At 40.3% G+C, this 22,357-nt stretch overlaps 1 protein-coding gene across 1 annotated transcript; it reads left to right on the top strand.

Annotated features, from left to right (window-relative positions):
- Positions 1 to 412: 412 nt before the first annotated feature.
- On the top strand, positions 413 to 22,041 carry mettl26 (methyltransferase like 26). Its single transcript, XM_059979602.1, has 6 exons — positions 413 to 802; positions 8,454 to 8,616; positions 11,082 to 11,141; positions 19,028 to 19,095; positions 19,207 to 19,285; positions 20,398 to 22,041. Exons 1-6 carry the CDS (start codon positions 609 to 611, stop codon positions 20,452 to 20,454), a joined length of 621 nt encoding a protein of 206 aa, XP_059835585.1. The 5' UTR covers positions 413 to 608; the 3' UTR covers positions 20,455 to 22,041.
- The last annotated feature ends 316 nt before the right edge of the window (positions 22,042 to 22,357 follow it).

Raw genomic sequence — 22,357 nt, 5'->3', positions numbered from 1 at the left:
TATTGATTGTATTGCATTTCCTTCATATATTTTATGAATAAACTGTAATTTTGAAATAAAAACGTTTGATGGATTTTTTGTATAAATGTTTCCTTGTGGCCGAGACCATGTGATCACCGAAAATGTATCGAGGAGAAACTTCCTCACAGGTGAGAATGTGGAACCCGGTACTGTGTGGGTACGGACAAATCCCACTTTAGAGGACGAACGCGAGGGAGACGGAATTAAATTACAGAGAGGATTAGATGTAGAAGAAGGCTCGTAAAGAAAATAATCAATGACATGGAGCAATTTCCACGCTTCATGCTTCCTGCGTCAAACGGGGCTCACGTATGATTGACGAATACGCCTGCGTAGAGCCCTAGGGGCTTCTGGGAGTAGTAGTCCCCGTGTTGTCCAGTATTCTCCAGGGTAACGTTCAGTATCGGACTACAAGTACCAGGGTACGGTGCGGCCCGAGCATCCAGCTGCCGGGAAAGTTTCGGGCTGTGAGACTCCGGGGGCCGTTGCTGAGTGTTGGAAGGAGTGCAGTCACCGTCTAAACGGCCCGCCAGCTGTGCCGCTCCGCTCTCGGCTCGCTCCGGAGTCAGTCCAGCCTGAGCTGCAAAATGATCGTGGCGCCGGCTGCCGAGAGGAACAAGGAGCCCATCCTGAATGTGATCAGACAGCAGCTGCAGCCCGGAGTCCCCGCACTCGCTCTGGAACTGGCGTCGGGCTCCGGCCAGCACAGCGTGCACTTCGCCCAGGCGCTGCCCAGCGTGCTGTGGCAACCCTCTGAAGTGGAGCCGAGATCTCTGGAAAGGTGGGCAGGAAGCAACAGATGTCTCTCTTTGCTCTTGTCATTTTCTAAGCAGCGTGCGGCTCCCGCGCTGGAGGTGAGGTCGGGAAGATTAAGGCGGCTGATGCTGAAAATATATAATGACAGCTCAATGTACCCAACTCTTACTTCAGATTCGCAGTACCTGAGCTTTGTTTCCCGCTTCGCCATCATTGAGGTTGACCCGAGTATCTGTTCTCGTGACCTCTCCTACCTCAGATCTGCTCCTTTCCTTCCACTCACTCAGTTCTCCTACACCTGGCCTCACTCAGCACACTCCCCCCCCCCCCCCCCACCGCTCAATTTCAGTTACTGGTTCGATTCCCTCCTCAGCCTAAATTTGTTCCCATCCGAGTTCAGCCCACTCCAGTTACTGGAAGCACCTCAACACATCCCTCCACCCATCCCTGGCCCTACTTAGATCTCCCAGTCTCCTTCCAGCCTGAGCCCGAGTGTCTTGTTATGCCGCCCTTCAGTCCAACGGGCAGGAGTTTGGCCATCATAGGTATTCCGTTTTAAATCACTGCCCTTCACAGACCGAGAAACCTTGGTGACTCACTCGACTGAACTAAAGATCAACGCATCCCTTCTTGAGCATTTTGGCAGCTTTTATTTCGAAACAGCAGTGTTTAAAGTTTCAAAGTGCATTCGTTATAAAAGTATGTATGCAGTGTACAAGCCTGAGATTTGTCTTCGCGTGGGCAGACAAACACATAGAACCCGTTTAAAGAAACCCCCCTCAACAAAGACAGTCAAACGCGAAAACAGAACGAATCGCGCAAACGACAGAAAGCAAAAGCACATATCACGGGAAACGTTAAACGTCGAACCGCAGAGTCCCTGAAAGAGAATCCATATCCGCGAGCCGCCGAGCCGGTCCAGAAGCCGGTGGCCACAAGCCACGGCTACTTAGTTCAGCGACGGGTCGATGGCTGCAGGCCACAGCCGCAGAGCCGCAGCGCCTCGATTAAATCGCGCAAATAAGTAAAATAAAGAGTAAACCAAAACACTTGGAAAATGAACTGCAGAGCTCCCGAAGTGAGCCACAGCCTCGAAACGCGTTCAGCGCTGAGGACATTAAACATCCAACCACAGCCACCGAGGAGTTGAACCTTGAGATACAAGTTCGTAAACAGCTTCTATCTTGTTTAAGTTTAGAATTACAATTTTTCATACAGCAGAATTGTAGATTAAATCGAAAGAGCTCGATCTGGAGATGCAAATCATATTTTATAAAGTGATGTCAGTGTACCGTGCACTATTAGCTTTTCTGTCCCATGGGGCATGATCAGACTCTTAAAATGGTTGAAGTAGATGCAGCAAAAAGGAACTGGAGGCTGCAAGTGCTGTGCCAAGCGCAGGAGTCCGATTGTATAATATCACAGGTAAGGGGTGGCTCGCCCTGGTGTGTTGATGGCAGCAGAAACACTATTGCAGGTGCCCAGTTTGTAGAGGAAGGAAAAGGACTTCCTGTGCCTGTGACGTTTTGGGGGCAGAATTGCCAGTTAGTGGTGCAGGAAAGGATCTGACCTACTTGTGATGGAAATTGTGACTGAATAACCCACTGAACTTGGTTTAAAGAAGGACATCAAAGAGCTGTCAAGCTCCTAAGAAGCAAAATCACAGATGCAGGGGAATTTTCCTGATTGAGCCATTCCCAAACCACACAATCCATTCAGCCCTGGTCTCTTACCCACTCCTGTTCATCAGCAGTCACTCTGTCGCCTTGCAATCCAGTAGTCCGAAGTTTAAATTAACCCATTTCACTAGTTATAGCCCTCAACTTGAAAATAACCTCTTTATTTTTACTGTTTTCTATTTATCAGTCTTCCTCAGATACCTATCCTCCTTAATCCTCCTCAGTATCCACCATCCCACCTTTGCCCCCTTGTTTATTCCATCCAGCCTTGTTAAACCCTTTTCATCCACTTACCACTCCTTTCCTGTTTATACCTTTCCATAGATGCTGCCTGACCTGCTGAGTCTTTCCAACATTATGTGTAGTGTCATGGTTTGGTTGCCATCAAGAAAGAAACATAAGGGAGAGATAATTTGCCTTTACTTAAACAGGCCATATATCCACCACCACTCAGCAAAGGCCCTTGATGCATAGGGTACCAATGGAAAGATTGGAGGTTTTCCACCACTATTTCTAGATTTGAAAACAATAGAGGCAGGCTATTTGCTTTGACCTAGTCTGATATTGTAGGAGGAGCATTTGAAGCTGTGGTCCTTTACTCACAGGAATTTAGAAGAATGGTGGGGGGGGGGGGGGGTTGGACTGATCAAATGTTGAAAGGCCTGAATAGAGTGGATGTGGAGAGGATATTTCCTATAGTGGGGGAGTCTGGGACCTTCAAGAGAGACAAACATACTGATTAGACACAATTTCCATTTGTAAATCCATGTTGATGGTGCCAAATCTTGTAATTACTTTCACTGTACTGTATTCAATTACTTTCAATTGTAGCATTTTGCCTTCTGTTGCTATCAGGCTGACTAATCTGTTTATTTTCCCTTTACTTTACATTGCCTCCTTTACGACCTAATGAAACATTCTAAAATCTCTTCCCAAGAGGACCCTTAACCACAAGATTATTAATTAATTCTTTCCTATTGCATATTATTCAATCTAAAGTAACCCATGCTCTAATTGGTTCCTCAACTCACTTAGCTAGCAAACCATGGATGTATCCTTCGCATTATTACTACAAATTTGATATTCCTATTCTACGTTAGATTAAAAACTGATAATTTCCTGGTTTTACAACCAGTCCATCCACTTTCTCACATCCACCTTTTTCAAAATGATAGGAGGCAAGTTATTGGGTTCTGGATTTTTATCGGTTTCTGTTGCACTTATTTCTCTAATACTTTTTCTTACACTAATGCTAATTTCATTATGCCTTGTTTTTTTCCCTATAATTATTGTTCTGCAGTATATCCAGGAGAATTTTAATGTCTTTCAGTAGACAAACAATATTTGTTTGATTTCTTTACTGTGCTATGAAATGGGGTCTCTCTCTCTCTCTATATCTCATACCTTTGTATTTTGCTGTTTTTAAGTGTAGAACCTGGATGTCAGATTGAATTAAACCCACTTAGTCATAACATAAAATTATGTATAATAATTGCTGCTTCCTAAAGGCTCCTTAACTACAGATTATTAATTAATCTTAGGTCAAAAATAGCCCATTCCCCGAGTTGGTTTCTCAATAAATGTAGAAAATCATTTCATTATATAGTCCATGAATTCAGCCTTTATTTTCTTACTGTGAACTTAGTTTGCCCAGTTTCTATTTATAGGGGTTACTGTATGATTCTTGTTTTATGGGTCTATAACTTCTTGCTTTTACCTTACTTAACCACTATTGTTTGGATGATCCACACATATCAACTAGGGTGGGTCTTACATAGTAAATGGCAGGGCACTGAACAGTGCTGCAGAACAAATGAATCTGGGAGTATAGGTCTATAATTCTTTGAAAGTGGTGTCACAGGTATATAGGGTCATAAAGCTTTTGGCACATTGGCCTTCATAAATCAAAATATTGAGTACAGGTGATGGGATGTTATGTTGAAGTTGTATATGACGTTGGTGAGTCCTAATTTGGAGTGTTGACTGCAGTTTTGGTCACCTACCTACAGGAAAGCTGTTAATAAGGTAGAAAGAGTACAGATAAAATTTACAAGGATGTTGCCAGGTCTGGAGTATCTGAGCTATAAACAAGGATTGAATAGGTTAGGACTTTATTCCTTGGAACGTAGAAGATTGAGGATAGATTTGATAGAGGTATACAAAATTGTGAAGTTAATAGATAAGGTTAATACAAGTAGACTTTTTTTACCAAGCAAAAGAAACAAAATGCTGGCGGAACTCAGTGGGCCAGGCAGCATCTGTGGAACAGAGTGCAGTTGATGTTTCGGGCCGAGACCCTACATCAGGACTGGAAAAAAAGATTAGGTCAGAGTAAGAAAGTTGTTGGGGCGGGGGGGGGGGGGGGGGGAAGAGGGAGAAGCTCAAGGTGATAGGTGAAACTGGGAGGGAGGAGGGATGAAGTAAAGAGCTGGGAAGTTGATTGGTGAAAGAGATACAGGGCTGGAGAGGAAGGAATCTGATAGGAGAGTTCAGAAGGCCATGAAAGAAAGAAAAAGTGGAGCAGCACCAGAGGGAGGTGATAGATAAGGTGAGAGAGGGAAATGGTGAAGGAAAAGTGGGTTGGGGGGGGGGGTCTTCACTGGAAGTTCAAGAACTCGACGTTCATGCCATCAGGTTGGTGGCTACCCAGACGGAATATCAGGTGTCTTTCTAAGACTCTTAATTATTCTGCTTGTATCTTGACTCAGGATAATGGATTGGGGCTGAACAGTATGAAGATGTCCTGCTCCTCGAGCACTGTTCTAGATTTCCCCTTAGGCCTCCATTGTCATTAATTTCATGAGAAGTAAGTGTATAAAGTACTTACGAAGTGCCAGAGCTCAGTAGAAAATGGATAGACTACTGTATGGTATCTTTTTCTAAGTGGGCCAAAGGACCTGTTTCCATGCAGTATAACTAAGAATCTAAATATGTATGTCTTTTGTAACATCGTGTCATGTCATGAAATTATTTTGTCTGACTATACCTTATATTCCTCTGACAGTGATTAAGACTACATTAATGCATTTTCAGTCAATAATAATTCATAATTTTCAAATTATTTCACTAAACATGCATTTTTGTTGATCTTTAAAAGATTAAGACAGTTTCCACATAATATGGTACTTGTACTCAGTTTAATTCAGGCACATATTTTGTATGATATTGGTCTGACAATAGTGCTCCAAAATAATTTTATTCTCTAGTTTCTTCATTCACTTCTGCGTTCATATCAAAATTCATTTAATTCAGAACTCTTGTCAGTGAATTAATCTTGTTTTCCATATGCTTTTCTGTATGTACAGTCCAAAAAAGTTTTGAAGGAGCTTTTGAAGAAAGTGATCAATCATCAGTTTTAAAAACAAAAATATGCTGTTGAATAATGTATAAATGGATTTGTGCAACATTCAGTTTAATTTTATTCCAAAAGATCTGTTATACTTTAAGCCTTGCAATGAGTTTTGGGCTGACAATTTATACTCAAAAATTAATATTTAAGTTTTCATGGCGAAGTAGATTACTCAGATCAGAATCAGGTTTAATATCACAGGCATATGTCATGAAATTAGGAATGGTAATTTGTAGAAGATTAAATTGTATGTTTTATCTACTATAATCATTTCAAATTTACCAGCCAAATTGTTTTTCAAAGGAAATGAGATAAACATTAAAATGTGTGAATGATTACCATCTATGTGGAGAAGTATACTAAGATAAAGCTTTTATATTTAAGTTTGAAGCTGGTTTGCTTTTCTAAATATTATTGAAAATCAATTTTAGAAACTCTGATGTCGTAAGTTTTATATGCATCGATGCCATTAAATCGTGATTACACAAGATTCAAAACAATGCTCACAAGAGCAAATACTCAAATCCTAAATTGTAGATGCCAGATTTAACAGTGCCAGCAAGAGGGTAGGTGAATAATATGAACTGTATCATACAGGTGATAGATTTGGAGAAAACATTTTAATGTTGCAAAGGATTGTATGGTTACTGTGCCAGAGGACCAGGATTATGATAAGCAAGTCTAGATAATGGCCTATTGATACCTCTTTAACAAGAAATGTAAGGAATCCTTTAAGGGGGCATAAAGCATTTTGTACTGGAAATCTATCCAGTGTCAACCACCATCATCAAAACACCAGGAGGGACAAACCATTTTTATTTTATAATGTTAACAGCAAGACAAAAACATGTTGAAAGTAATGTGATACATATTGTATATACTTAAATTGTATACAATCTGTGTAATCTTTCCTAAAGCGTTTAAAAATAAATAAATAAATAAATAAATAGAATTACTGATGTATTGTTACTTGCGCTCTAATCTAGAGTTTATGGGATGGTTGCTTTTTACTCTTTTTTATCATCTGGATGTGCAACTAATAAATGAGAAGAAATTATATGCTTTTTATTTATTCAATTTATGTACATAGTTGGCTTACATGCTTAAGGTAAAGATGAATTTGTGAATTCCTAAACTGAATTAGCATTGAATTGCCTTATCATATTGTATTATGTTGACAGTAAGAGCACGAGAAAATGCTGGAAATATTCGATAGATGATGCTAATTGTTTCCAGCACTTTGATTTTTTTATTTTTATTGTCAATTAACAAGGCATCTTGCAAAAGGACTTAATGAAAAGTATCTTAGATGGAGATGGGAGGGCATACAGGAGCAAAATGTACCAGGTAGTTGAGGGGTGTTGCAGCAACAACCTTGCATTCATTGCAGGTAAGACCAAAGACCTGATAGAAACATAGAAGCATAGAAAACCTGCAGCAGCATTCAAGCCCTTCGGCCCACAAAGCTGTGCGGAACATGTCCTTCCCTTAGAAATTACCTAGGGTTACCAATAGCCCTCTATTTTTCTGAGCTCCATGTACCTGTCCAGGAGTCTCTTAAAAGAGCCTATCATATCTGCCTCCACAACCGTCGCCGGCAGCCCATTCCACACACTCACCACTCTGTAAAAAAACTTAGCCCTGCCATCTCCTCTGTACCTGCTTCCAAGCACCTTAAAACTGTGCCCTCTCGTGCTAGCCATTTCAGCCCTGTGAAAAAGCCTCTGACTATCCACATGATCAATGCCTCTCATCATCTTAATACACCTCTATCAGGTTACCTCTCATTCTCCATCGCTCCAAGGAAAAAAGGCCGCGTTCACTCAACCTATTCTCATAAGGCATGCTCCCCAATCCAGGCAACATCCTTGTAAATCTCTGATTGTGGACTAAAGAAAGGAGAGGATGAGGGAACACAAACCAATGCTCTAGAGGATCAGAAGTGGAGAGAGTGAGCAATTTCAAGTTCCTGGGTGTCAAGATCTCTGAGGATCTAACCTGGTTCCAGCATATCAATGCAGCTATAAGAAGGCAAGACAGCGGCTATACCTCATTAGGAGTTTGAGGAGATTTAGTTTGTCACCTGGAACACTTAAGAGCTTGTACAGATATGCAATGGAGAGCATTCTGACAGGCTTTATCATTGTGCGCTATGGGATGGGGGTAGCTATTGCACAGGACCAAAAGAAGCTACAGAAAGTTCAAAAATTAGTCAGCTCTATCTTGGGTACTAGCCTTCATAGTATACAAGATATCTTCAAGGAGCAGTACTTCAGAAGGGTGGTGTCCATTAATCAGGACCCCAACAGCCAGGTCATGCCCACTTTTTGTTGTTGCCATCAGGTGGGAGGTACAGAAGCATGAAGGCACGCACATAGCAATTTAGGAACAGCCTCTTCCCCTCTGCCATTCGGTTCCTAAATGGCCATTGATTACATGGAACACTACCTCACTTTTTTATTATTTCTGTTATTGCACTGTTTTTTTAATATAACTAATATACATATATATATATATACTTAATGTAATTGATTTATTGATTTTTCTGTATTATCATATATAGTATTGCTGCCGCTAAGTTAACAAATTTCGTGACATATGCCCATGATATTAAACCTGATTCTGATTCTGTTTTGTTTTTTTTTTAGCATTTCTGCATATATTGCAGCAACTCGGGTGGAGAATGTCAAGCAGCCGCTTAATATTGACTGCTCACAAAGCTGGGAGACCTGGGGAGGATTGCAGCCAAACACCTTTGATCTTATTTTAAATATCAACATGATTCATATCACAGAAATAAAGTGCACCAAGGTGAGATTTCAATTCATTTGTACAGATTCATCCTGTTGGAATTATAGCAGTCATTTCTGTCAGAGTCAAAAAGTTGAAGTAGAAATACCAAAAGGATTTTCTTTTGAACAACAGATTATAGTAGATGGAAATCAACTTCAGTAATCTACTTCCACAATTTAATTATTTGCTGGTTAAAGTTTTAACTTTAATTGAAATGTTTTATTATTCATACTTCTGATGTATCATTAGCCAAAATATATTACAGTATTTAGTTTCAATATGTCAATTTAGGGTTTTATTAAATGATAAGTTTCTTTTTTAAACTAGTTTAGTTATTGAATTGATCCAGTATCTAATTTGGCAGCATCATCCACCGTGGGATTTATCTACAAAAGTAAAAGTTTTTATCTGCCCACCAGCTTTACCATACTATAGCATTTCATGCATCCTCGCACAGAGCGAGATCAGTCATTGCATAGGAGTTCAAAGAGAATTGGGGAGGGATCAAAGTCATGGTCAAAGAGGTTGAGGTTGAAGGCAGATAGCTCACAATCTGAAATTTTTCACTTGAGTCATACAAAAGCCTACAGCTACGTAACCTGCAGCAATTGGCAACAGGAGGAAATACTTACATGTTAATCGATGTTGGAAGTGTGGAGAATGCAAGTTGGGACTTGAAGATGATGCTGGAAGAATGGCTTCAAAGAGTTGCCAAGTTGATGTGTGCCAGCTGCCTGCAAAAATAGACTGCATGTAAGATTTTGATTTCTCAGATGTTTGATGATTGATTTTCTTGATTCAAATGACCTTTGCAAGACAAAGGAACTAGGATCACCTGCAATGAAATGTCTGATTGGTATAAAGACAGCGAAGATTTAGTTAAAGATTTCAGTAGTGCATTAACTCCTGTTCCATTCTACTACTAAGCTGTGAGTTATTTAATCAAAAGTTTGTGACACATTTTTATCTGACCCAGTCATGGCGACGTCCCTCATGGTAGGCAGGTTTGGAACTGAGATCCCATGGATACAAAATTGGATCGGTGGAAGGAAATGGTTAAAAATTGGTCTGCAGGTGGAGTCAGAGAGTGGTACTGAGGGTTGCTTTACAGATTGGAGCAGGGTTTGATGCCGAATCCCCTGTTGTTTATAATATATAACAATTTGGAAGACAACATGAGTATTAAATGTGTGGATGACATCAAAATGTTTGGTGTGATGGAGAGTTAACAGAGTTGTCTAAAGTTACACAGGATCTAAATCAACAGAGAAAGTGAGCAAAGCAATGGCAATTGGAATTTAACTCAGACAAGAGCAATGTGATGCATTTTGGGAAGTTCAGCCAGGGCAGAGCTTGCACAACATCAGGGACCAGCAAAGAGCTAGGAGAATCTAATTCCCTGAAAATGACGGCAACAGCTGGACAAAGTGGTAAAGAAGGAATACAGCTTATTTCCTTTCATCTGACAGGGCACTAGGTTAAAAAAAAATAGGTTATAGCTGTAGAAGACTTTGGTGAGATAACATTAGGAATATTGTGTGCAATTCTAGTTGCCATACTATAGAAAGGTTGTGCTTAAGCTAGAGAGGAAGCAAGAAGAGATTCATAGGATATTGCTGGAACTAGCGGGCTTCAGTTACAAGACTATTGCAGAAAGAGGAGAAACTGCTTCTGCGGGACTATTTTCTCTGGAGCGAAGGAGGCTGTGGTGTGGAACTTGAAGATTTTTTTTAAAATTATGAGGGGCATAGATAGTTGCAGCCTTTTTCTCAGGGTAGGGAGTTTGAAAAATGGAGGGTAAAGGAGAGAGAGTTAAGGGGGACCCAAGAGGTAGGTTTTTCACATAGAGGATAGGATGGAGGGTGTGTAGAATGAGTTTCCAGAGTGGTAGAGCTGGATACATTTACAGCATTAGGCACTTGCACATGTTCATGGATAGGATAGATTTAGGGGAATGTGGGCAAATGAGAATACTTTAGGAAAGCAACTTGGTCAGCATGGATGAGATGGGCTGAAAGGTCTGTTTCTGTGCTGTAAAATTCAATGGCTCTGTGTCAGTACTCTGCCAGTTGCAGTTTTAATGATCTATATTGTATTTTCCTGGTTAATATCTTGGGGGGGAGGTGGGGAGGAATCCTCAGCCATTTTTTTTATTCTTCCAAATACCATTTTGTTTGCAAGCACATGCTTTCTGACCCTCTTGCCCCTCACTGTGTGACAGCAGATCCTTTAGTGTTATTTTATTATTTGCTCTTTGTGAACTATGCAAATCTCCATTGTATCCATCTAATATTCCACTTTGCTTACCTGAGGAGGACCATCTTCTCCTACAGCCGAGCTATGAATGTAAATGGAAGTTACCAAGCAATTCTGTTTGTCTAAGTTTGAGGTAATTTGGAAAGACATTTGAGAGAACAATCACCTGCCTGGGAACTTACCCTCTTATAAAGCTATTACTGTTTGCAATATTTTTATTCCTGCAGGGTCTCTTCAAAGGAGCTGGCCAATTACTGAAACCAAACGCCTTACTGATCACTTATGGGGTAAGTAGGCCATGAGATTGGATTCTTTGACAATTTATACAGCTTCCTAATGAACCTACTAGTATTATTGTCAAGTTAGCAGTACAGAAAACAAATTAGGTTTTATAGTGATTCCGGGTCATTTACTTTCAGAGAATTGATATACTGCACAATGTTCTAAATGGGAAAAATGTTTGCATTATAAACACAGAGTCTTGTTTTATATCCTGTGGCAAGTTGAAGCAAATCTGAATCAAGGAATTGATGCATAATGATACCAAAGTGCATCTGTGAAACCACTCAGAACCTTGAGATGTCGAGAGCAATTTTCATGTTATGTTTTTGTCACCGGTGCTAATCTGTATTTACAAAGCAACTTTAACATAGGCAGCCTTCCCAAGGAGTATTATGAAACAAAAGGTTATAGATGATCAAAGGTTTTATGGAGGAGATGGGCTGTAAGAAAATGTGTTATAAGTGGGAAGAGGGAACGAGGCAGAGAGGTATAGGGAGAAAAATTTGGAAGAAGATTAGAGTTATGGTGACAAAAAGAAGTATAGGCGTGGATTTTTGTTCATTTTAATAACAGCTATATCCTTTAACCTTTTGCAATTAGTTAGGCTTAGTAGAATTTGACTATCTAGTAAATGGAGTTGATTTGTTCTGGCTATTGCCTTACATTAAACATAAATTGGAAGTAATTTTAAGAACTAGTGGAAAAATTCGACTGGAGAGGCCCTAAAGTGCATTGCCAGGATTGTTTGGTGTGTTGGGAGTGTTTGGTGGTTTCAATCTTTACTCAGAGTAGAAAGTTTATTATCTTTAGCTTGATGTTCTTAATTATAGGAGGCCTGAGTTCATGGATAGAATCTGTAATGCCTAAAAATTTGTTTTAAGATAGACAGTGTGTTGATTCACATAAATGTATATTTCTCAGACAACGAGAAAGAATAATTTACATTCCGGGAGATGTACCAGTTCCACAGCACCTGGTTTGCTCATGTACAACAATGAGTATAATCTGCTCTTCACATCTGGCTGCCTCAGTCATTTTTTTTTATCATATCAGTAACCAGGCAAGTTGTCTCCATGACAAACAAAGATGACCCACCTCACAGAAGAGCACCAGCTGCTCAAGCTGAAGCTTTTGTCATAGTTTGTGGGATGACCTCTACCACTGAATATAAAATAATGTGTTTGTGCTGTGGCCTTGTGACCACTGATTAAACCAATTCTGTCAGCTGTTTAAAATGCCAGCCGTTTAGTAGGTCTTTGGAAGTTCAATTGGCATCCCACACAAATTTAGATTTAACACTACATCATTGTTGAAGTAGGTTAAGTGATCAGGAACTGCGTCCTCATACAGCAATAATTGTTTGACATTGATCCTTCTTTGTCTCCAGCTCTGGTCTGCAGAGCTGTGGAGCTGGTCTTTACATCATGCTCGGTCAAACGCTCTTGGAGTATTTGTAAAAATGTCAAGTAGGTTTAGTTTGAACCTGCCAAATTTTATCCTACTGTGTGTTTTTGGAAGCTGATGTTGGCAGCTGAAATTCCAGCTTTTAACAAAGTTAAACCAATGTGTGTAGGAGTGAAGTGCCTGATCTTCACAGAGTTTTACACTGTTGGAGTTCAAGCCTTGGTGGGATGTTCTCAGAAGCGAGGCCCAACTTAAATGTAAATAGTTGAAAGCAAGGAATGTAACACAGTGAGCACAAATTTCATTTGCATTTGGAAGGGCAATTCTGCAGCATTTGACCATGTCACTCCCACCTGTAGTATGTGTATAGTTATTAATATGCACAATGTTGAGTTAGTGGTGTCATGAAACACTAGTTCAATGTCAATGCTGAAAAATTAGGATAGGTCTATCCTGCTAATGCACTGCATAAACTATGTACAGGAAACCTGATTGTGGCCGCTTGAAGAAGCACCCCACTATTTAAACTGCAGACCTTAATTTCCTGAAGTTCGTCAGCAATCATGATGTCAAGCGGAACTGGGGTGAGTTGGTTTTTAGTGGGAGCAAGGTATTGGGGTGTATCCTTCTGTCCAGCTAGAGGGAACTTCAGCGTAATTAGAAGGGATGGAAAACTTGCCAGTTGAGGCGGATGGTGGAACGGGAGAAGATCTCTAAATAACAGTGCTTGGACAGTTCCATTCATACATGCAGCTGACTGGAACAAGATGTTTAGAGCCTAGGGTTCTTCTAAGGAAGAGGTCACCTGATAGCAATGTCATGCCTCAACCTCACAGTTAAAGTCAATGTGAAGTAAAGAGCCCTTAATTTCCTTGATTTTGAGAAGGGTGACAATACAAGATATTATATTTGAATGCACACAGTATACAAAACAAGATAGATGATCTTGTAGTGGTTAGAGATTGTGGGTGTCACAGAGTCTTGGCTAAAAGATGATTGTGGTTGGGAGCTCAATCTCCAAGGATATACAATCTGATGAAAGGACTGGCAGGTAGGCAGAGGAGGAGTGGCTCTGCTGGTAAAAAAATGAAATTAAGTCTTTACAAAGAGGTGACATAGGATTTAAAGATGTAGAATCCTTGTGGGTAGAGTTAAGAAACTGCAAGGGTAAGAAGATTCTGATGGGAGTTATTTACAGGCCATTGAACAGTGGCCAGGATCTGGTCTACAAATTACAGCGGGAGATAGAAAAAAGAAGACAAAAAGGCAATATTACTTTAACCATGGGGGATTTCATTATGCAGATAAGTTGGGAAAATCAAGTTATTGCTGGATCCCAAGGAGAAAATTAGTGGAAAGCCTGTGAGATGGCTTTTTAGAGCAGCTTTTCATTGAGCCCACTAGAGGATCAGCAATTCTGGATTGGGTCACAAACATGAGAAAATCTACAGATGCTGTAAATCTAAGGTAACACATACAAAATTCTGGAGGAACTCAGCAGGCCAGGCAGCATCTATGGAAAGGAATAATCAGTCGACATTTCAGGCTGAGACCCTTCATCAGGTCTGGAAAAAAAGATGAGAAGTTGAGTAAGAAGGCGGGAGGAGGGGAGGAAGAAGTACAAGGTGATAGGTGAACCCGGGAGAAGGGGAGGAGGTGAAGTAAAGAGCTGGGAAGTTATTTAGTGAAAGAAATAAAGGGCTAGAGGAAGGGCAGTCTGATAGGAGAGGGTTAAAGAAAGGGAAGGAGGAAGAGCACCAGAGCAAAGGAGATAGATGAGAGGAATGCGGTATGGTGAAGAGCAGGGGGAGTAGAGGAGTCCATGTCGGAATGGGAAGTAGAATTGAAATCGTTACAGCCGCACCACCAAGAATATTGAAGAAATATAGCAATATAAAACCATGAATAATTAAATAATAATAAGTTAATCATGCTAAGTGGAAAAAATAAGTCCAGGACCAGCCTATTGGCTCAGAGTGTCTGACACTCCGAGGGAGGAGTTGTAAAGTTTGATGGCCACAGATAGGAATGACTTCCTATGACGCTCAGTGTTATATCTCGGTGGAATGAGTCTCTGGCTGAATGTACTCCTGTGCCTAACCAGTACATTATGGATGGGAGTCATTGTCCAAGATGGCATGCAAATTGGACGGCATCCTCTTTTCAGACACCACTGCCAGAGAGTCCAGTTCTACCCCCACAACATCACTGGCCTTACGAATTAGTTTGTTGATTCTGTTGGAGACTGCTACCCTCAGCCTGCTGCCCCAGCACACAACAACAAATATGATAGCACTGGCCACCACAGACTCGTAGAACATCCTCAGCATCGTCCGGCAGATGTTAAAAGACCTCAGTCTCCTCAGGAAATAGAGACGGCTCTGACCTTTCTTGTAGACAGCCTCAGAGTTCTTTGACCAGTCCAGTTTATTGTCCATTCATATCCCCAGGTATTTGTAATCCTCCACCATGTCCACACTGACCTCTTGGATGGAAATGGGTCACCGGTGCCTTAGCCCTCCTCAGGTCCACCAACAGCTCCTTAGTCTCTTTCACATTAAGCTGCAGATGATTCTGCTCTTGTCCTTGGTATTGTGGTGGGAGGATGGGGTGAGGGCAGCATTGATGGTGAGGGATGGAAAAGCCCCAATCTTAACTAACTTCTTCAGTTTCTTCAGATACATAAAGTGTAACAGAGAGGCAAAAGCAGATATCGGACTGCTGGAAAACGATGCTGGAAAGGGAGTAACTTGGAACAACGAAATGGAGGATGAACTCTATAAGTATTTTGCATCGGTCTTCACTGTGGAAGACACGATGTTAGTACCTCCAGTTGAACCCTGTGTTTTTGTGTGCTTCCCCGCCGTCATTCTGTGGTTTTGTATTGCCATGTGCTCTTGTTTGTTTTCATGCCCCATGTGCTCCTATCCCCTCTCCTGTTCTACTCCTACCCCTGTATCACTGATTACTCTGCCCCTCACATATTTCCCATTATTACCTGTATTGTTGCCACCTCTGTCTCATTGTGTTCCACCTATCATCTGCCTCTTTATTGCTCAGTGTATTTTAGTCCTGTGTTTTCACTTGTGTTTTGCGTTTGTGCCTGTGAATTTTCCTGAGCCTTTCCAGCATTCATATCTAAACTCTGTCCTTCTGAGTATCAACCCTGCCTGTTTGCTGACCCTTATTTTGTCTGTTTATCTTGATTGTTCTAGTCTTTGACCCTGTCTCTTTCCTGATTCTGATTTTTGAATTTCTCTGGATCTTCTGATCGCCACTTGAACTTTGACGCCAGCTTTGTTGCCTCTCTGGATTTGGTACTCAATAAATATCACAGTGTGCACAGTACTTGGTCAGCGATTGGGTCCCTGCTCCAGGGACCCAAACACATTAGCTACAGTGTGTCTGCTTTCTTGGACTCCAGTGTGTCTGGTGTGCTCCAGACATGCTAACGGTATTGTGGAAATGTCAGTGGCCATGAAGTGTGTGAAGTTAACATAACTAGAGAGGTTCTTAGGAAACTGAAAGGTCTAAAGATAAGTCATCTGGATCAGATGGTCTGCACCCCAGGGTTCTGAAAGAGGTGGCTGAAGAGATCGTGAAAGCATTAGTAATGATCTTTCAAGATTCATATGGTTCTGGAAGACTGGAAAATTGTAGATGTCAAGTAGGTAGAGAGGCAGAAGAAAGGAAACCATAGGCCAGTTAGTCTGACCTCAGTGGTAGGGAAGATGTTGGAGATGGTTACTAAGGATGAGGTCTCAGGGTACTTGGAGGCACATGATAAAATAGGCTGTAGTCAGCATGGTTTTCTCAGGGAAAAATCTTGCCTGACAAATCTGTTGGAATTCTTTGAAGAAATAACAAGGAGAATTGGTTGATGGTGTGTATATGGATTTTCAGAAGGCCGTTGACCAGGGCCACACACGAGGCTGCTTAACAAGCTATGAGCCCATGGTATTATGGGAAAGATTCTACCATGAATAAAGCAGTGGCTAATTGGCAGGAGGCAAAGAGTGGGAATAAAGGGATCCTTTTCTAGTTATCTGCCAGTGATTAATAGTGTTCCACAGAGGGGCTGTGTTGGGATCGATTCTTTTTACATAATACGTAAATGATTTGGATGATGGAATTGATGGCTTTGCTGCAGAGATTGCAGATGATGTGAAGATAGTTGGAGGTGCAGGTAGTTTTGAGGAAGTAGAGACGCTACAGAAGACTTCGATAGATTAGGAGAATGGGCAAAGAAATGTCAAATGGAATACGGTGTTTGGAGGTGTATATGGTCATGAACTTTGGTAGAAAAACTGAAAGGGTTGACTATTTTCTAAATGGAGAGAAAATACAAAAAACGGAGGTGCAAAGGAACTTGGGGGTCTGTGTGCAGGATTCCCTAAAGGTTAATTTGCAGGTTGAATCGGTGGTGAGGAAGGTGAGTGCATTCATTTCAAGAGCACTGAAATATAAAAGCAAGGATGTAATGCTGCAGTTGTATAAGGCATTGGTAAGCCCTCACTTGGAGTATTGTGAGAAGTTGTGGGCCCCTTATCTTAGAGAGGATGTGCTGACATTGGAGAGTATTCAGAGGAAGTTCATGAAAATCTTTCCAGGAATGAAAGATTTATCGTATGAGCAGTGATTGAAAGTTCTCAGTCTCTACTTGCTAGAATTTATAAGAATGAGTGGGGTAGTCTCATTGAGACCTATAGAGTATTGAAAGACCTAGTTAGAGTGGATGTCAAGAGGATGCTTCCTTTGGTAGAGGAGTCCAAGAAAGCAGGCACAGTCCCAAGATACAGGGACATCCATCTAGAACAGAGATGAGGAGATATTTCTTTAGTCAGAGGGTGGTGAATCTGTCGAATTCTTTGCCATAGGCGGCTGTGGAGGCCAGGTCACTGGGTGCATTTAAGGCAGAGAGTTGACAGGTTCTTGATTAGTCAGGGTATGAAAGGTTGTGGGGAGAAGGCAGGAGAATGGTGTTGAGATGGAAATGGATCAGCCATGATGAAATGGCGGAGCAGACTCGATAGGCTGAGTGGCCTAATTCTGCTCCTATGTCTTCTGGTCTTATTTTGGTTCATTCTTGTGACCTTAGGCAATGATCCACCGTATTACTTCCTGAATTTGGTAAGGGTTGAAAGTTTCTCTGCTGAAAAAGAAGCAAATTTATCTCCCTTCATGAAGGTAGCAGGAAGCAATGTTGCTTGGAGGAAAGGCTTATTGACGCCACTTAAAGGATCTTTCTGGACCTTTCTCGACATACCAGAATTTCTCGTATCATCTGTGTTCTGTGCAATATCGTATTATGCAATGCAGTCCTCTCCCGTGGCACTCCAGGTGGAGGAGGAGGATGACTGAAACTTTAGGAACAACAAAAGATCTTCTTTGAAGATATAGTAAGGTACAATTAATCACCTATCAGTTCAGTTAAGGAAGCAGTTCCTCCTCAACACACCAGTTCACATCGGCATGCAACCAAACCAGGACATTATTAAGGCTGGGAATAGCTTGTACCCAATTTTCATATGTGCGGAAATCAGCATCTCCTGCGAAAGGGAGAAGCTAACCAATTAATGTTCATCTGCATAACCATTACTGCACCTCAGCATCTAGGGACCACTATTCTTAAAGAGTTTGACAGTATAGTTACAGGGATGATAACTATATTAATATAGAAATAAGGCTAGAAATAAGGGTCACAATTTCAAAATAAGGGCTCACTCTGAACTGAGATGATAGGAAATTTCTTTGCCCACAGTGAATTTTACACAAATTGGGCTGAATTATTTCAAGGCAGAGATTGATAGATTTTTGGATATTAAGATCACTCATGATCTCATTGAATTGTAGAGCAAGCACCAGGGAGTGAAGAACCTACTTTTGCTTTATGTTTCTTCTGCTACAGAATCCAGAATTGTATCAGAAATTGGAGGTGGGGCTATCATTCTGGTCTGCCTTGGCTTCTCTGACATCCTTCATGATCTCACTTTAGCTCCCTGTATTTCTAGTTACTTGTGCCAAACAACTTGCTTTTACAGGGAAAGATTAGATATTTACTGGTTTACACAGAGTAAAAGAACCTGTATAATTATAAAGTAGTGAATACACTGGGGCTTTGAAATTAACACTGCACAACAGTAGATCTGGTTCATTATGATTTTTAGAACTAAGAGGGCCTTTTCAGGAAATGATGGTGATCATTTGTGCTTGTATTAATAATCTAGAACAATAAATTTGGTATTATGAAAACATTGTGAATATAGCTATAGAGTGGCATTTATTTCTTTCCTACTTTTGCATTATTCCAACTCTTCTGAGGTTTGGCCTGTGTAACATTGTTCTGGAAGATCACAAAGTTTGACTCAACTAGTTGTTAATTTGGACTTTGAAGCCCTTTGCACTGTGGCCGAGTAGGTTGCTGAGGGGGATGTTTTGATTAATATGGATAGTCACTGATTTAATTTGACATTACTCTTTCCTGCAGCCCTATGCGATCAATGGCTTGATTACTCCACAGAGCAACATAGATTTTGATTTGACTTTGAGGCAGAGGTAATTTATGATTGCAATTTATTTTCATTTATAAAATTCCTTTCTTTAAAAAGAAGTTAATAATATAGTTTGCAGCATTTCAATTTAAATGCATTTTTTTTCTCTTAAAAGAAATCCAACCTGGGGTTTGAGAGATTTGAGCATATTACAGAAGCTTGCTGAAGAAAATGGGATGACATTCAAACAGATGGTATGAATTATTTGTGGTCTATATGATCGAACTGCAAAAGTATGTATGAACTAAATATTTCTGGACAAATTCTCCGGTGTTTTTGTATTTAACAGTGTATGTATTATTTGCATCTGCTTAAGCTTTATTTATACTTCTGCATCGCATCTACGCCATAGGTACTGCGTACCCTACACCGTAGGGTGACATACATCTCCCCAAAAAAGTAGCTCGCACGTCGTGGCAACGTAGACCGCAACAACTGATTAGTCCGCTTGGTAGCATCGCATTTCCTCCTATGCATTTCCAGTTGCTTCTTCTCTGCCATGTCTGTACACCGATGCAAAGTAGATTAAACAAATCGTCAAATCTACCTGCCGACATGCAAAAATGTTTGAAATTCATTTCCTCGACCATGTCTCTCATGAAGAAACTCAACACAGTAGCATAGAAACCCCACCATCAACTAGCGTTTTGACACACACCAACGCATGCTCGCTACGGCGTAGAGCAACGCAGAAGTGAAAATCAGGCCTATGGCGTAGCCCGTACGCAGAAGTATAAATTAGCCTTTACATTAAACATGGTACAGTAATTCATTTGACTTTCTGTCCATCTGCTTTTCCACATTTCTTCCTCCTCTGAGTCTCCATCCTGTTTTATTCTGCTCCACTGCTCCTAGATCGTCAGCTCAACGTGGCAGCATAGTGGGTAGCACAGCATTTTACAGTGCAAGCGGCCCACCACTGCCTGTAAGGAGTTTGTACATTCTCCTCATGGAATGTGTGGATTTTCTGCAGGTGTTCTGGTTTCCTCCCACAGTCCGAAGGCACCCAGATGGATTGCTGGATGGTTTGGCTCCAAGAGCCAGATGGGCCTATTCTGCACTGTATCTCATTAAAAAATTTTCTTTAGAAGTATTATCTCATGCCTCGCTCTGTGTTCCCCTCTTCCTCTACCACTTAGCCTCTCTACCTTTCCACCCCTTGTGACCTTATCCCCTTGTTTGTGACTATCCCATAAGTGAAAACATCTCATCTATCCTATCAAGCTGCAGCTGATATTGTGATAATGTTGCTTAAAAACCAGCAGGAGTCACTTGGCATGCTAATAGTAGTCTAATTTATTTTTAGGTTGATATGCCAGCTAACAACAAATGCCTGATTTTTCAGAAAAGGTCAAGTGTATAGCAGAGTCATCTCTTCTGCAATTCCATGCATCAACACAGAGGAGCAGAACATTTAGCTCTAATTCTTGTAATAATTCATTAATAAAGCAGAATTGTTGCTAAACCTCTATTAATTAGTTACTTTTGTAATTAAACCAAAGGGTTGACTCTCAAGAAAATGTATATTTTTCCTAGACAACTTTTGTTTTAATGGCCTGTAGGCATTTTCCTAAGTTTTGAAATATGCTGACCCAGAAGAATTAACTTTCTATGAAAAAATTTATTGTGTTGGAGAAGTACACAGCTTTTCTTACCCTCTCATGTCTTTTCAGTTTCTTCTTGGTGGCTGAGCATTGCAATTTGTTATTAGGGATTTTCACTGATTGAGCAAAATATGAGGTGGTGAAGGTCACCACCTCTCTTATTCAAGGTGAGATACCAGTGCATTGATGCCACTGCATTTCGTAATGTAAACAGAAATGCTGTCTCCCAAATGTTGTTCTGCATAAGTAACTTTTTAGAAGAGGAATTGCTATCATTGCAAACATAATCTAGTTACTGTTGGCTTGGAGTAGACTGTGTTTTGTCTATGATCTTGTACTACATGTAGCTTGCACTTGAAGAGATTGTAACTAAATGAACTCAGAGGTGTGCATATTGATGTAAACTATCTTTATTTGAGTGATTTTTTTTTAAAATGTGACAATATCAACAATGTGTGTAAGGCAAAATCACAATTGAATATTAAGACCCAAATGATGGTTCATCAATGGCAAAAAAACCATCAATGGGTAAACATAAGCCTGATGAAACCATGTACAGGCTTGGAAAAACTTTCTTGCTAAAGATAGTGTTTGTGTTTTGGCTGCACACATTTTAACAGAGGGTTCAAATTTATGTAAAGTAATTCTACAGAATGAGTCATTTGATATCAATTTGCTTATTACCTCATTCAACACAAACTGGTTGTGTCAATCACCGGAGATTAAGGACAATTTTTCCTATTCCTGTAAAATCATGCTGATTCATTGATGTAAAATTATCTGAGGTGAAGATTTGGGTGAAGTACAGTGTTGGAAGAGAGTGAATGGTGTTTTCCAATATGTCAAGCTCTTTTTGAGATGTAAAGGGTATTTTATCCTGATACTGGAATGGAAAATTTCCTTTTTGTTGTTATAATGGCCCAAACTTTCTCAAACAAGAAACAGTAATCACGGTTGACCCCACATCAGTTGCTGAAAGACACATCTTTATAGATTAGTGAAATCCAGTTTATAGTTAAGTATATTGAAGAATTCTAGCAGGCAGCAAACCAGGAGGTAATGTGCTCTATTTTTATAACATTGTAAACAATTTCTTGAGCAAAATAAAGATTAAAAAATTCAGAACTGATGTAAGCTTAAATTTAAAGTATCATTAAAAATAAAGTTGACTTGTGAAATTTGTGGAATTTTGAAATAATTTGATCTAAGGAAATTAGGTATGTTTTACAAAGCCATGTGGTCAATACTATTTGTGTTTAGTTTGCAATTCAAACACTCAGGCTTCTTCAGTGGATTTTTTACAGTAAAATTGCAGCATTTAAAAATAAAAGTTCAGTTCAATTCTTTATTTTTACCTCAATTTCCTTGATGCTGATTACAGCAGTGCATTATGTGAAGAGGGAAGTTATCAGAAACAGTAACTTTAGCACTCCCACAGTTAATGAAGCATGGGTCTGCACCAGCTGTTTTTGTCAAATTCCCTTTATCATGATTTTGAAAGCACTAGCATATTGTTGTCATACATTCTGGGATATCATGCCTAAACTTCATGCACATTTTAAAAATAAAGGTTCTAATACACCTCTTCTGTTTACCTCCATGTAGATTTTTAATCAATTTAGTGTTATTGCATGGATCGAAAGTTGATGTAAAAGACACATA

This window comes from Hypanus sabinus, chromosome 9 (genome assembly GCF_030144855.1).
Source record: "Hypanus sabinus isolate sHypSab1 chromosome 9, sHypSab1.hap1, whole genome shotgun sequence".
Taxonomy (NCBI): Eukaryota; Metazoa; Chordata; class Chondrichthyes; order Myliobatiformes; family Dasyatidae; genus Hypanus; species Hypanus sabinus.
The sequence above is the reverse complement of the archived record's forward strand: the minus strand, read 5'-3'. Positions and strand labels throughout refer to the sequence as shown.